The sequence below is a fragment of the Fukomys damarensis genome, unplaced genomic scaffold, assembly GCF_012274545.1.
Source record: "Fukomys damarensis isolate Sample0158 unplaced genomic scaffold, DMR_v1.0_HiC HiC_scaffold_3, whole genome shotgun sequence".
NCBI classification, from domain to species: domain Eukaryota; kingdom Metazoa; phylum Chordata; class Mammalia; order Rodentia; family Bathyergidae; genus Fukomys; species Fukomys damarensis.
In genome coordinates this window covers 14,630,024-14,646,321 of record NW_022900915.1, presented here as the reverse complement: position 1 = coordinate 14,646,321, position 16,298 = coordinate 14,630,024, and the positions used below count along the sequence as shown (strand labels likewise).

General features: G+C 39.6%; 1 protein-coding gene across 1 annotated transcript in view; it reads left to right on the top strand.

Annotated features, from left to right (window-relative positions):
• Positions 1–16,298, top strand: part of Arhgap26 (Rho GTPase activating protein 26) — a 445,337-nt gene that overhangs the window by 171,606 nt on the left and 257,433 nt on the right. Inside the window, exon 11 of the mRNA XM_033765564.1 lies at positions 5,116–5,194. Within this exon, the coding sequence (XP_033621455.1) occupies positions 5,116–5,194 (79 nt within the window). The remainder of the gene's footprint in view (positions 1–5,115; positions 5,195–16,298) is intronic.

Below are 16,298 nucleotides of genomic sequence, written 5' to 3'. Positions count from 1 at the left end.
TAGGAAGGAAAGGTCCAAAGGGGAAGGGGCAGTGGGAGGGATAGCGGAAAGAAAAGAAGGGAAAGGAATAAATATGAGAAAAGGAAAAAATGGAAACAAAGATTTTGTAAATAGGGAGGGGTGGAGAGGGTAAAGGGAGGGCAGGGGGATGGGGAAAAAATAAGAACCAAGATATATTATGTAAAGGTACAAATTCCCATGTCAGCATATTACCCACCTAAAATGTACCGATAAAATTAATGAATTAAAAGAAAAAGTGCAGGTCATAAGAGTAGTTATGAAGAGCTCAGTTGCTTGTCCACCAGGGCCATGCAGCTGGGAAATACAGTGGACCCATAACTTACGAACTTCATTCGTTTCCAAGGGCAGGTTGTAACTCAAGTTGGTTGTAAGTCAATATAGCTGAGAGCTAGATGTTTACCTCAGTACATGCTATAGATATCAAGAGGTAGATGAATCTTTCATGAACCTAATTAACCCAAGTTGTTTGTATGTCAAGCTGGTTGTAACTTGAGGGTCCACTTACTAGAGTTAGACTCCTAGTAAGGCTGTTACTGTCAAGAAGTCATATCTCTTGAATATTTAAAGCAGTTTTTAAACTGAGATGTAATCACAGTAGAATGCATAAATCTTTATCTATATTTTAATGACCTTACACACACATTTGTACTCATACACACTTGTGAAACGACCTAGATCAAGATAGAGAACATTTTTATCACTTCCAAAATTTCCTTTATGTCTTTTCCCAGATATTGCCCTTAACTTTAACCTAACACAGAGTTATTCTTCCAACTTCTGCTACCATGGAGGTATTTTACAAGTGTTGAACATCATATAACCGGAATCATTGTTTGTAGTCTTTTGTTGTTGTTTTTTTCAAACCAGGAATCGAACTCGGGCCCTTGTGCTTGTGAGGCAGGCAGCGGAACCACTGAGCCAAATCCCTGGCTGTAGTCTTTTGAATAAGAATTCTTTTCATCCTCATGTCTGTGAGATTCATTCATATTGAGGTTGATTTAGAAGTAGTTGGTTCTTTTTTGTTTTTAACTGGTATTCTATTGTGTAAATATTTAGTGCTTTATTCTCTTATTGATAGATATTTTTGTTATTGCTGCAGTTTGAGGCAATTGTGAATAAAACTGCAAACTTTCTAGGATGTGCCATTTGGTGGACAAAAGATTAGTGACAGATGAGAGGTACAATGGCTAGGTCACATTTAGTTCTAGTAGATCTTGCCAAATAGTTTTATCAGTTTATTCTCCCACCAGTGATCTGTGTGTCCCAGGTGCTCCACATTCTTGCTACTACTGGATATTGGTGCTCTTTTTAATACTGTTCATTCATGAGAGTATTTGTTTTATCTCACTGTGGTTTTAATTACATTTCCCTAGTGGATAACATTTTGGGTCTTTATGCTTTGTAGCCATTTGAACATACTCTTTTATGCAGTCCCTAGTAAGTCTTTCATTCACTTAGATTGCTCATTTTTTCCCCCTATTTACTTGGAGACATTCCTCACATATTTTGGATGTGAGTTTTGTTGGAGGCACTTATTAGAAATACCTTCTCTCACTCTCATTTTGCTTTTCATTCTTTTGTATTGGTGTGTGTTGTGTAAGGGGGACTGAACCTAGGGCCTTCACACTGAGCTACATCCCCAGCCCCTTTTTATTTATTTTGAGACATGATCTCAGTTGCTGAGTTTTCTAGGCTAGGCTTGAACTTGTGATCCTCCTGCCTCAGCCTCTCAGAGTGTAGAGTGTTGGGATTAAAGGTGTGGACCACTACATCCAGTTTAATATCCTTTGATGAATGCAAGTTCTCATTTCAGCAAAGTTTCACTTACCATTTTTTTTTTTAATGATTAGTGCGTTTTTGTGTTCTTAGGGGGGGAAAAACTCATTGCCTTTCCGTCTCTTGAACATTTCAAGGTAGAAAAAAATGTGGAGAACCACTTCTGTAGAAGATATAAGCACATTGGGTGCTGATGGATTCCTTTTTTTTAATTACTGTATGTTTATGATATAAATTTCATTTTTTGAATTGGCCATTGTTACTCAGAGTGCTAGTCTGAGCTTTCATATATATGAAGGATTTTAGGTCTACAGAGCTCTTTAGCCTTCCATTTCATTTGATCCCATGCAGGGGATCATTGAGGTGTTGCAGGGGTTAGGGTCAGTTCTGACACTAGAGGGCTTGACTGGCCCACATGAGTTCCGGGGACTATGGAAGCGTCATATTTGCTATTGTGCACAAGGGTTAAAATATGGATTTCTTGTGTTCATGTCCTAGCTCTGTCACTTGCTAAGTACAGCAGCTGGTACACAGTATTGGGTTATTACTGTTTTTCTTTTACTACAGTGTCCAACAGGGCTGCAATTTTTTGTATAGCTGGAAAGGACTCTGATCATTGACTCTATTTCGCTTGCAGTGTTTGTTATTTTCCTTCCTCATTCAACACCTGTCCCCTGCCCCATGGTTATTGCTGTGAAAAAAATACATACATTTAAAGTATAAACTAAACCAACAGTAGAAGGTCTGATAATGTGCTGTGTTATAGGGAATTCTTTGGAAATTGAAGGTTTATTTGGTTATGAAGGATTGTGTTTAGTTAAGGGTATAGGGAAGGGAAATATTGAAAAAAGGTTATTGCTTAATTCCAAAATAAAGAATATTCATCTTTTCAACTCAGTTCTGGGAAATTCAAATGGAAGTAAGAGATTTGTGTAATACTGATTTCAATTGTAAGAAAGGACAAGAAACAAATGAGTGTTTTTCGGATGTCTAGAAAGGATGGTACTATATCCAAATATATGTACATGAGGGCTAAGAAGAAATTTTGTGAACCTGGATAGGACTAAAACTAAACATGTTAAATCCACTCTGTGTACCTCCCCCCGCCACACACTCTCCCCTAAAAAGAGAACAAGACCACATGTGGAAAAGAACTTGTATTTTGATATATTTTCTTGAAATAAAAACAGATCCTGTTGACTTTCCCTGTTACTGAGACCGGGGGCCCACCCTTCACACCCTCTGAGTTTTGTCTGAACTTCCTCTTTGTGGCTCTGGGTGGAAATGTCACACAGTGTGCCATAAAGTTGATGTGACATCTGTGAGCATCCAGAGATCTGGGTATTTAGGCACCTCTTGTGCTCAAACTGTTTCTTAGGAGGAAAGGAACTGCAGACGTGTTGGCTCTGTGACCCCAGTGTAGAGAGGAGGGTGTCTTACTTTCCAGAGCAGGGGGACCAAGAAAGAAATGAGAAAGATTAGAGCAGCCAGCCAGGACATGGGCCTCAGATTTAAGCAGGCAACAGGAATATCTGGGGAGTTGGTTAAAATCCAGCCAAGAAATTCAGATTCAGGAGGGTAGAGTTAGGAGTCTCCATTTTAATGGATTTGGAAGCAGGTATAGAGCTGTATGTAAGACCTTGAGTAACAAAAATCCAGGGCCAGAGACTTGAGAGTTCTGCAGTAGGACTGTAGCTTCAAAGCCATCCCTTTCAAAAGTAACATTGTGCTTGGCTTTTTGAAAGGTGGAAGGGGAGAATCAATCTCCCATGATCCCAAGCCCAGGGTAGTTTTATGGAGGCGTGGCTGTCAGCACAGTGTGCCGACACACTGTGTCTGAAACACAGGAATTCAGTCTAGGACTCTCCATAGACTGATGGTGGGAAATGGGCATTTGAGTCTGAGAGTAAGAATTTCTGAAAGTGGAGAGAGCCATTGCAGATTCTTGTGGATAGAGGAGTTATTCCATCTTTGGAGTCTTTGGAGTGTTACGACCTCGGTGCCAAGCGGCCTCCACAGGGTCCCTCCCACCTTCACACACTACGTGTGCACCCCTCATACACTGCTTCACCTGAACCCCCACCTGATGTCCCTTCTATCCCCAGCCCTCTGCTCTTGACATGCTCACATCTTTGAAAACGTTTTCCTTAGGTGTTGTTGAGAGATGATCAATGAGAAGATGCAGATGTGATATTTAAAATAGGTTAAACATAAACAGGCCTTTCCTACAACCAACCAGGAACAGGGATTGTAGATGGGCGGGAATGAACTGGCTTGTGTAGTGCTAGTGTTGTTCAGCAACCTTGGCAGGTCTTGTGGACTTCATGGCGATCACTCTCCCTTGGTAGATCTCTTCCTACCTTTTAGGCTTTAAAAAACTTGAACTATGACAGTTAAAATCAACAATTCTTAACTTTTTAAGGGTTGCAGTCCTCTTTGAGAATATGATGGACAGTTTGAATTGTTCTATCAGAAAACCACACATGTATTTGAAGAGGAAGTGGTTTATGAACAATCTGGGATCCATATGTGAACCCTAAATAAAGAACTCCACTTTAATTGGCATGTGACCTTCTCCTGAGGTCCTTTTTATGGCTTGGCCTTTTTTTCTTGTGAAGTAAAATTTGTAATGGGAACTCCACAAATACCACTTGCTATTATGTGTTTGCTTTCTGGAGGGTTTATGTTCAGTTATAAAACGCAGGTAGCTTTCGGTTAGAATGAAAAGACCGAGTATCCATAAAGTGCTTACCCCCTAATATGGTAGGTATTCGTTTAAAAAATAAAACTACATATGCTCAATATAATCATAATCACAAAGCTGATGAACTCTATAAAACTTCATCCTGTTACAGTTTAGAAGCAATGAACTAGATATTAGGAACCCAGAGGCCTCTAGCATCACTGTTTCTTTTTTCTTGAGTCCAGTAACTCAATCCACCACAATAATATTTATTACATTCCTCTAGTGAGTAGAGCACTCTGTTAAGTATTCTAGAGAACAGAGATAAATGAGATTTCAAGGAATGAACAACATTCTAAAGGAGTCACATTACTCATCTGTGTTCCTTACCTGTGTCTCCTGTGTTTCTTCTTGCCTCTACGGGAGCTTCACTTAGTCAGTGGGATTTGGGGACGTACCTTTGATTTCTGAAACAGGAAGCTTGCCTTAGAAAAGCCAAGTAATGCGTCTTTCTTCGTGTCATTGACTTCAGTGACCTCTCGCACTGTTGATTGGGTATTTCTTCACGGTTTACCTTTGTCAGTCTCTCTCCCTGTGGCACTAGGTTCACATCCATGTCCTTCCTTTCTCCACAGGCCAGGGGTTATCACTATGCAGGCCTTGTCAGAAGAGGACCGGAGGCTCTGGATGGAAGCCATGGATGGCCGGGAACCTGTAAGTAACAATTCAGGGAAGTAGAGCAAGAATAAAAATCCTGAGCTGTTTGTTGATTCCCTAGTGCAATATATTTTGCTTCTGCTCTAAAGCCTTAGTCTTTGGAAGCAGAACCAGAGGTATTTTTCTATTCCTAGGTTGATCTTTGTGGTTATTGCTATAGTTCCTGTATGTATGTAGTTCCTGAACTTTTACCTCTCAGTCCTAAGGCAGAAGTTCTGTGTGATACACCAAGCTTGCCATTTGAAAAGGCAATGTAATGTCCCTAGGTTTCTTAAAGGAGGCAAAATCCAGTCTAGCTTACTGAGAGTTGTTTATTGGCCATATGGTGCCTTCATATAGTAGGGTATAGAGTGTTATTTCAAGCCCATTTTAATGGGATAAAGAATTGTAAAGCATATTAGGTTGTGTAACAACTCTTATTATTGCCTTCTGGTTCAGTCTCCTCTTTCCATGGTGACTTATATCTCATTATAAGAAGTAGGACATTGTCAAGGTCAATGGAAGGAGTTAAGCCTGGTGATACGATCTGTGTTCCCATTTCAGAGTTGCTGGCCTCAGCTGAGTGATGTAACCTTGTGGTTTTTCTGCATCTTGTGACATGTAAAACCCATGTGAGAGCCCTGGGGAAAGTCCCAGAACAGTCTTATCTTTGTGTTTAGGATCTCGAGCCCAGTGCTCAACAAATCTCAAGGTTACAAAAATTCTAAGAGTACTTTACAATCTAGAGGTGTCACCAATACAAAATAGAAAGAATTCAGAGGGCTGGGAGGCCAATAATTGATGCTAACCAAAGCACTATCAAATTGGGGATGTATACACCGAGGAGAAGCAGGCTCTGGCTTCCACTAACTGTAGGTCTCTGTACATCCAGTGTAGACGATCTGGGTTTGTGTGTGCACCTCTTTCTCAGCCCACTGTGGTGAGGTGATGTAGCCACACAGATCAATGTACTTTTCGCCTAAGCTACATTCTACATAAATGAAGGACTTGATTCAATCTACTAAGCATAGACAAATAAGTACTGTTCGCACAACATTTAATATAGAGCAAGTTTTAGAGAATTATTCAGACTTAAATATAGTTGGCTAAACTGTAATGAATTGTTGTTTAACCTTAATTCTTCTGGACTAAAATGTAAGACATCCCGATCTTCTGTATGTTGTGAGTATTCTGTGATGTTCTCAGAAGCAGGTACACATTTCTTCTTTTAGTGCTTTGGAGGCACATTTGCCACTTGGTACTACGGTCCTTCGAAAGCAGCTTCTGGAAAGCCTTCTGCTCTGCTGGCATTGTCTACTGTTAGTTTGAGCATGCACATGCATACGTGCGTGTGCATGTTTGTGAGCATGTGCTTGTGCATGCATGCGTGTGCGTACGTGTGTGTGTGCGTTGAAACTGAGGTTTAGAGAGGTTAAACTTCTTGCCCCAAGTTGCATAAATAGTAAGTGGCTGAGTAGTAGGAACAAGCTAGGTTGCTATATAACAAAGAAACTCTATAGTAACTTAAGAAAGATAGAATTGTTGTCTCTGGGCAGAATGAGCCATGCCTGGCAGGTTTGTGCTGGCATCCTCAACCCCAGACTTCCACGGTTGCTGTAGGTACTGCCCTGGTACTGGCTCAAATAATTATGTGGCCATATCTGTCTGCAGAGGAGAATGGGAAATCTAGGTGGCCCTTGGGCAGCATGGGCCCTGCCAGTACCCAGCACACTTCAAGGAAGAAAGAGAAGGTGCTGTAGATAGATGGTTGGCAGTCTTCGCTATTGTGGCACAGGTAGAATTTGAGCTCTGCCCCTAGATGTATTTGTTATTCACCTTTAGCAGAAATACATCATCAACTTGACATTTAAGAATTCTTACTCCATTATTTTTATATACTTCCTCTGACTCTTTAGAATGATCTTTCAAACCCATAAGGGAGGAAATACCCAGTATGAAAAACCTCGTCATGACATTCTTTTCTTGGTGTGGGTCAAAAAGTCCCATTACCATTTCCTCCAAATCTGCTTGAGCTAAAACTGCTTCATCAACCCCATTTGGAGCTTCCTCCTCCACCCCTCAGTACCACTTGATGTTAGTTCTCTGTGTCTGACTGGGCTCTCACTAACCACTTCAGTTTTCCCGTGCATTAACATCTGGCCTCTGCAGATGGAAAGTGCGCTATTGAAAAAACTCTCCTCGCTCTGGACTGTACATATTAAGACAGGTTTAAACACAAAACAGTTCTGTGTCTAACCAGGTTATAAAATGATTTCCTCAGAGGAATATACAGCTTGCATTGAAAGCCATACTGCCGAGTGGTTTTTAGTTTCTTAAAGATACAGATAAACACAACTAAATGATGACTGCGTAATTGGTGGTAACACTTGGTGTAATTTTTCTCTCTCATTGTTGACAGCCGCTAGGGAACATTGCTAGAGATCTATGCCCAGTAAACAGTTAGCAATGCCACTGTTAATCACTGTCTTCCTAATTAGTCAGATCTGTTCCCTTGGGAGTTTTGGCTTGCTTTATTTAGTTCTTTCTCTAGCCAGTCTTAGAGCAGTTTTCTTATTTCAGGGAGATGTTAATGGGTGCCCCTCCTTTCTATTTTTTATACTTTTATCTCAGTTGTCCCGTGACAAATTATTGATTATTTAAAAATCAATTTTGGTTTTCATTCTTTTTGCTTTTTCCTTGTTCTGTGACACCTGTGGATGGTTGTTTAAGGGAAACAAAACCCTAAACGATCTCCAAATCATTTTACTTAACTGTTACGTAAATCATTTTTTTTTAGCACACAGTCACATTCTAGTCTAAAGAAATATTGAATGCCTTATATGATATGATAGACATATGAGAGGAAGATATTAGAATCATACTGTTACATTGACCATTATGGGTTTTGGTTATGTAGTAAATCTGAGTTATTTTTGTTGAAATGAAGGAAATCCAGTTCAAACTTAAGAAAAAGCAGGGTTTATTGGGTTACGTAACTGAAAAATTCTAGGGTATAATAGTTTTTGGCCAGTCTGAATCTGGTAACTTACATAATAGTTGGAGTTGGTTTCTTCTTTTGTGCTGGCTTCACTTTCCAATGTGTTCTTTCCATGTAGTGGTGAGATGCTTCCTAACTCTTCCAGGCTTACATCTTGTTATTAAGAACTGGGGTCAACAAACTTTTTCTGAAATTGGCTGGATAGTATTCTAGTCCTTGTGGCCATATGGTGGCTGGTATAGCTATTTAACTTTGTGGTGGCAGCTCAGAAGCCATGAACAAATGAATATGGCTGTTTTTCAATAAAACTTTACTTATAAAAACAGATGGCAGGGGTGGGGGATTTAACTCAGTGGTGCTGCTGCCTGCCTTGCAGGTACAGGGACCTGAGTTTGATCCCCAGAACCAAAAAATAAAACAAAAAACCAAAACAGATGGCAGGCCGGTTTTGCGTCATAGGCTATTGTTTGTTGATTCCTACTTTAAGTGCAGTAGAAAGAGAGCTTTTGCAGAATAATTCCAAAGAAGTTCTGTATTTGAATCTTATTGAACTAAATACTTGGCCCAGAGAATGGGAAACAGATGCCCTTGTGTTCTCCATTGGGAAGACTGACTTTCTCTGAGATAAAAAGCATTGTTAGCTGGACGTGGTGGTGCACGCCTGTAATCCCAGCACTTAGGAGGCTGAGGCAGGAGGATTGCTGTGAGTTCGAGACCAGCCTGGGCTACATAGTGCGTTCTAGGTCAGTCTCAACTACATAGTAAGATGCTGTCTAAAAAAAAAGCATAGTTTCTTCTTTCTCTAAGACCTATATTACATTAATTTTTGTGTTCAGAGAGCTTTTTCTTTGATATTTAGCCAAGAGTGAAAATCACATGTTTACTGCAAACATGATACTTAGCATGAAAGACTATAAATGCTTTTTCCCTAAGACTGGGGACAAGCAAGGGGCTTTCAGACTTACCACTCTTTTTCAGTATGGTACTGGAAGTCCTAGCTCGTATTGTAGTCCAAGAAAATAGTTTAAATACGTACTGATTGGAAAGAAATAAAACTGCCTTATTCACAAGATTGTCTATGTAGAAAATTCTGAGGAGGCGGGGATTTAGCTCAGTGGTTCCACTGCCTGCCTCGCAAATGCAAGGATGGATCTGAGTTTGATGCCCAGTACCAAAAAAGAGAAGGAAAAAAAAAAAAAAGAAAGAAAATTGTGAGGAGCCCCCCCCAGATAAAAATCCTCTTGGAATTAGCAGAGGAGGTCATCATGGTAACAGGATATGATGCTCACCCCCATCAGTCACATTTCTGTAACTTCACCATAAACGCATGGTTAACAAAGTTGAAAACATAACACTGTTTATAGTCACTAATCCCCAAAATGAAACGCTTAGGGTATAAATTAATTATATGCTGAAAATTACAGCTTGCTAGTGAAAGATCTAAATAGACGTATTTTATTCATGAATTGGAAGAATCTGTGAGTTGTAAAGATGTCGGTTTTCTCCAAATTATTTGTAGGTTTAATGCAATTCCTATCAAATTCTCAGCAAGATTTTTTGTAGACATAGACAAGCGTATTCTAAAATTTTTATATAAAGGTACAGAAGCTAGAATAACAAAAACACTTTTGAAAAAAAGAATGAAGTGATAGTAATCATTCTGTCCTATTTTGAGGCTTCCTTTGTAGCTACAGTAATCAAGACTCTGGTGTTGACAGAAGGACAGATGTATAGATCAATGGAATAGAATAAGGAGCCTGAAACAGACTCACACAGATATGCCCAATTGATTTTAGGCAGAGAGCAAAAGCAAATCAGTGAAGGAAAGTGTTTTTTGAACAAATGGTACTTTTAAAAATAATGGATCTTCATAACTGCTCCCCCCAAGAACCTTGACTGAAGCTCATATCATAAAAATTAATTGAAAATGTGTCATAGCTTTAAGTGTAAACTATGAAGCTATGTTTCAGAAAAACATACAAGAGAAAATTGTCGGGCTGTGGGGCTGTGTGAAGAATTTGTAGATACACCACCATGAGCATGGCCTATAAAATTTAAAACTGGAGACGTTTTTCTTCATAAAAATTAGAAACTTTTGTTCTGGGTGTGAACCATTTGTTAAAAGGATGCAAAAAGAATCTACATAGTGGAAGAAAATAGTTGCAAAGCATGTATCTGATAACAGAGTCTTAAACAGTTAAAGACAAACATCTAAATATGAAATGGACAGAAGGCCTGAAACACTTTCCAGCAAGGATATGCAGCTGAGAAGAAAGCATGAGAAAAAATGTGCAATAGCATTAATCATTAGGAAGTGAAGACTGAAGCCGCATGTGCTGTCTCTACAAACGTATCCGATTGGCTACAAGTAAAACTAGTGACAATGTAAAGTGATGGGAGGATGCGGAGACCCTGGGTCCACTGTAACCCTGCTGGTGGGGATGTGAAATGATGCCGCCCCTTTGGGAAGGCACTCGGCAGGTTCTGATGAAGTTCAGTGCGCCGAGTCTATGGCCCAGCAGTTGCTCTGAGGCGTTTTCCCCCAGAGAAGTGAAAGAGTTGTGCGCATACAGAAACCTATGAACATATTTTTGTAGCAGCTTTATCCGCGATACCCCAAACTGGAAACACTCCACATGCGCTTCTGTGGACGAGTGGTTAGTGTGGTTAAATAAACTGATGCACCCATACACTGGCAATAGAAAGAAAGAAGCTGTTTGTAACCAACTGGGTGAATATCAAGGATGTTATGCCAAGATAAAAACCAATCTGAAAAGGGTATATAATATATGTTTCCATTTTATGATACTCTTGAGATGACAGTTATGAAAATGGAGAATGAAGTCACAGTCTCCTCCAGGGTACAGGGACGGTAGCAGTGGGGAGCACCAGGAGTTTCCCTTGTGATGGCACAGTTTTGTGTCATGGTGTGGAGACTATGAAACCAGATCAGAGTTCATGCAGAGCTTCGTACATTTCTACACACACACCAATGAGTACATGTAAACACTAGTGATCTCATCACAGCCAAAGGTCATGCCTCCTGATACATCACATTGGTGATTACAGTAAATTTTCGGGAAGCGCAGACATTCTGATCAAAATGTCTACCTGCCTTTGTGGGTATTCGTACATCCATATTGTTTCATATTTTCATTACCTTACTCATTTTGGGGATCCAAATATATCACAGAAGATCTCTTCTCAGCCTTTTGGCTAAGATCAAGTGAGTACAGCACAGAAGGTCTTTTGATAGACTTTGGCATTTTCTGCAAACCTCAGGTCATTACTGACTGTATCTTCATACCACTGGCTTTGTAGGCTTGGACCCCGCTTAGGTAAAGTTGGATTGCATGTCCTCTTTTAATCTTTGAACATTATTTTTGTCTTTATTATTTCAGTTTAACTTTCAGAGAGTAGGATTAGTTGTGAGGGGAACTTTGAGCCTTCATTTTGGAGTTGGAATTTTTCACAGTCAGCATGTGTTAATTTTGTTATCAGATAACAAACACAATGAAGATGTCTCTGTGAGACATTTCGATGTCTCTGATTTCTCCTGTGTGATTGTCATTGGCTGTAATTATATTGTCACACTTAGATTTGGAGAGTCTCACATCTCTACCCTAGCTATGAAGTTTAGGCGAGAACCCCCACACTTAAACATGTAGAATATATCCTTCCGCAGTTTCTTCTATGCACTGGTCATATATTTATGAAATAGAGAAATGAATTGTTGTGTAGAATTTTTGGCATAGCTTTATTATTAAACCTATAAAATTATTAAACTTCAGGACTTTGACATTAGGTTGTTTTCAGCTTGTTAATCCTTCACTACAACCAATGATGGCATGAAAAATCTCTTTATATACTTCATTATTTACCTATTTGAGCGTTTTTCCCCCTGGGGTACATACTCAGGTAAATTGCTAAGTTGTATGGTATGTACGTAATTTTTTTTGGTACTTAATATTTTAATAGACGTCACCAGATAATTCTTCCCACCAAAGCATCCAGACACTTATGAAGGTGCCATTTCCTGTATGACTTTAACATTGCATGTTTTGAGTTTTCGTGTACATGTGTGTGTCAGTCTGATAGAAATTGTATTGTGCTCTCATTTGCATTTCTCAAGTTACTAATGAGATTGAAAATCTTCCTCGTGTTTATTGGTCCTTCATATTCTTTTTTCACATACACATGTATGTTGAGAGGCTTAGAACAGTTCCTGGCATATGATTCATACCATATGGAATAAGATTCATTCCTTTTTCAGTTTTTTCATCTTCAGGTTATACTCATCGTTTCTCTCAGCTCTGCTTTCAAAAGCTGGAGGTCCTATCCTAACTTTTTCTAGTGTGTGTGTGTTTTTTTTGTTTTTTTTTTTCTTAACTGGTAGCAATTTCCAGGTTGTTCTTGCCGGGCTCTCTTGTTTTCTAGCAGCCCAGCCCATGGATCAGGTTTGGGTGGTGGATGATGGAGGATGTTCCAGCTGCACCCTTTTCATCTCTGACTTGAGCTGTTGTTCTGGCTCACCAGGCTACTCCATCTAGAAGGGAGCCTGTGACTCTCCTGCAGCTCTCAACTCGACAGCTGTCAGCAGTGTTGGATGTCTCCAGGTGCTGCTAAGGTCCTTCCACCTGTCTCCCCAGTAAGAAATAACTGGCCCTGATCAGGGAGCCCCAGGAGCCTCCCACCTGTTACCAGTTCCATCTCAGAGAAGCAGTGGAAGATGCCTGCTACTTTCTGCCTACTCTAGAAGACAGTCATTGTTTGCCCCGCTCTCTATTTCAGTAACTCTACACCTAGCTTTGCTTTTTTCTGGACGTTCCTTTCTCCGTTTTGTGTCCTAGGTTAACTAGCACCCAGCCTTCTCTGAGGAGGGTGGCACAAGCTGTCACTCTGAAGCTTTCAGTTGCTCACTTGAGTCCGAATTAAGACCAAATGAAGAGTTCCCTATTCTGTTTCCTCCATCTGGTAGATGACATCTTGGCAAGTTGGGAATTTATCAGAATCTCTGTGTATGTCTTTGCAAAAGCTCATTGAAAAAAAATGTTACTTTTCATTTTGAAATCATTTCAGTCTTATAGAAATGCTTCAAAAGTATTACCCGGAATTCTCAAACACCCTTTACCCAGACACACTAACTACCCTAATGTTAGTATCTTATACAACCACAGTGCAATTATGAAACAAGGAATTTAACACTGGTAAAATATTATATATTTCACATTTTGCCAGTTACCCCTAATATGGGGTAAATATATATATGCAGCATTTGTTTTGCAATATTCAAGTAGTTATTGCCAACCATTAGTTACCCCCATCTTATAGAATGTTTGAAGTTATTTCTTCTCTCCACCTGCACTCCTGAATACATCTATTTCCTATGAATATTTTGTCTTCTATCCTCTCTACTTACATCATATATTTTTCCTTGTTGTTTTCTGTATTTATTATCTATACTCTTATTAGTTATTTATTATCTATACTGTTATACTTGAGGCCATAATATGACCTTCATAGACATTCCCTAGAGCAGCCTCTCATCTCTAGCATCAGTACCAATCACTGTTGAAGGAGCTCTCTCAGGCATGATAACAGTGATGTGTGGAAGTGGAGATTGTGGTTGGATTAGATTTTTTTTTCATTCTTGTGGGAAAGGCAGTTGATAAAAAAATCTTTTTAGAGTGACTTTGTTCATGTGAAAAATGAGCTGGGTCTTAGGTCCATTTGTACAGCTTTCTCTTATACTCTAAAAGCCAAAAGGTGGTAAAATTCATTAGTGATCTCCCCAAAACAAAACAACAAAAAACAGTATTTAAAAATATGTTGACAGAAAGACCTGGAGGCATTTTGAGTATTATGAAGTCTGTGAATTAGGTTGTTTGATTTGTGGTGAGGTGTGGAACAAGACAAGCATTTTTGAAGAATTATGTTTGGGTTTGTTGAATTGGCTCCAACATGGTTTAAGTCAGAGGGGCTCAGGACTCCAGTTTTACCGCAGTCTTTTTAGTTGTGTTCCAAAAAATCCTGCCCCGTGACCCTGGAAGAAAAAAACAGGCAAAATAAACACATCCACCTAAAAGCAAAGTCATGTTCTGGTATGGTTTAAGAAACCTTCCCCTTTGGGTATCCAGGACACAGTGCGGATGTGCAGTCCAGTGGCCACAGCCAAAGGCGAAGCAGGAGGAGAGCCCAGCCAGCCGCCACGGCTCCACACAATGTGTGGTTGTGTCCCAGTGCTCAGAAAATTAAGGTTCCCCCACTCATTACCTCCTTACTTTTAAAAGAAAAAGAGAGAAGGGAATAGGGGAACTACAAACCTGAGTAGCATCTCCTCAGGTGGAAATGTGCCATTTTGCAATTAGTACTAGTTTTGTTTTCACCATAAATCCAAAAAGCTTTATTTCATTCAAGCTAAGACTATCATCAACACTCTTGGGGTAAACTTATATGCAGTTTTTCGGGGAGGGTGGTAGTGGTGATGGTGGTACCTACCATTGAAATATATCGGAGTACTTTTTAACTTTTCCTCTTGGAACCACTGTGCTGAGATGACTGTCATTCTCCTATGGTCGTTGATGGGAGTGACAGCCAGGCTTTTGCGGGGATAATAATACCCTGTTTGACTATTTGTTCGCCTAGTGCATATCTCTGTTTGTTGTCATCCCAGAAGGTGCTGACTTACTGAGACAGGCCATGGTTGTGTCCTTCATACACAGTAGTTAATGTTGTCTGTATATGAAGATTTGTGAAGTATAGTAAGGACTCATCCCTTATTGAATTAACTTGGAGGCATAAGTCAAGTGGGGATTCTTGTCTAGTCTCCTGCTGAGTTCATATGTCGAATGTCTTAGGTTCTAGTTATAATTTAGTTACTATAAATAGAAACTGTAAAGGCAAGATTCTTCACTATATACCAGTACCTAACATACAGTCTGGGATACGGGATCATTAAGCATATGGATTGAGAATCCATGCTCGATATATGATTGTGAGAGAATGACTGGATGGAGAAGGAGGAAGAGCAAAGACGTGTTTGTCTTTTTAGTCAAGATTGGTTCCTTCCCCAGTTCTTAGTGACGGTTGGTGTGTCACAGGTACCAGTGTGACATTCCAGAGGAGTTCTCAGGTCAGAAGGCTAAGCAGAGCCAAGATCAGGGACTGTGAGAAGTACATAATGACATTTCCAGTGCCAAGAGTAAAATTAGGGTGTGTGTTTGTGTACACATATGCGTATGTAATGTAAATATTCTCATGCACCTGTGTTGAACGTAATGCATGTTTTTTAGATTTCTGCCCATTTGTTGGTCTTCCTGAAATTTATGAAAAATACATGATTGTGCTCAGAGCTCTGGCTTTTGGTGGTCATGTTGCCATGTTGTGAAAGGAAGTGTGACCACCAGCATCCTTGTGGCCATGCTGAAGAGTTTACTCAGATGTAACAAGGGGAGACTGATAGCATTTCTGAGATTTGAGGAGGTAACACATTGCTTCATCTGAATTCAGTAAAGATTAGTTGCCCAATTGACAATAAATTCTAGAGACTTTTTATATTTTACGTGTGCTGCATATAGTCTATTCTTGATGGATGTGCGTGTGTGTGTGTGTGTGTGTGTGTGTGTGTATGTGTGACACATCATTATTTAGAGAGAGTAATAAGGTCTATCCTGACTTTATGCTGACTGCCTGACTGCCTCTGGGGCTAGTTTTAGTTTGTTGAATGATGAAGATTCAGAAAAACCTAAATATGATGTAGCCTTTTTCTTTGTAACATAATGTAGAAGGGGATATAAACTCATAATAATAATACTTAACGAATATTAGGATTAAAACTTGGATAGAAATCTGATTTTGAAGTTGTTAGGCCAGCTTTGGTATGTCAGAACAGTCTGTTAATTTTGTGTCTATATGGTGACCATACACTAAGCAAGGGTAGAAATATCCTATCATGCTTTTACAGTTTGATTTCTAGAATTGAAATGTTTGGCAGGTATGCAGGCTGTACTGCTGTCCAGTTTCTATTAAAGAGGGCTCAGAAGCCAGATGATGAGTAAGTGATTTCTCTTTATGAACCATTCTCAGGACTAGAGCTTTGCCATTCTTTTTTTTTTTTTTTTTTGT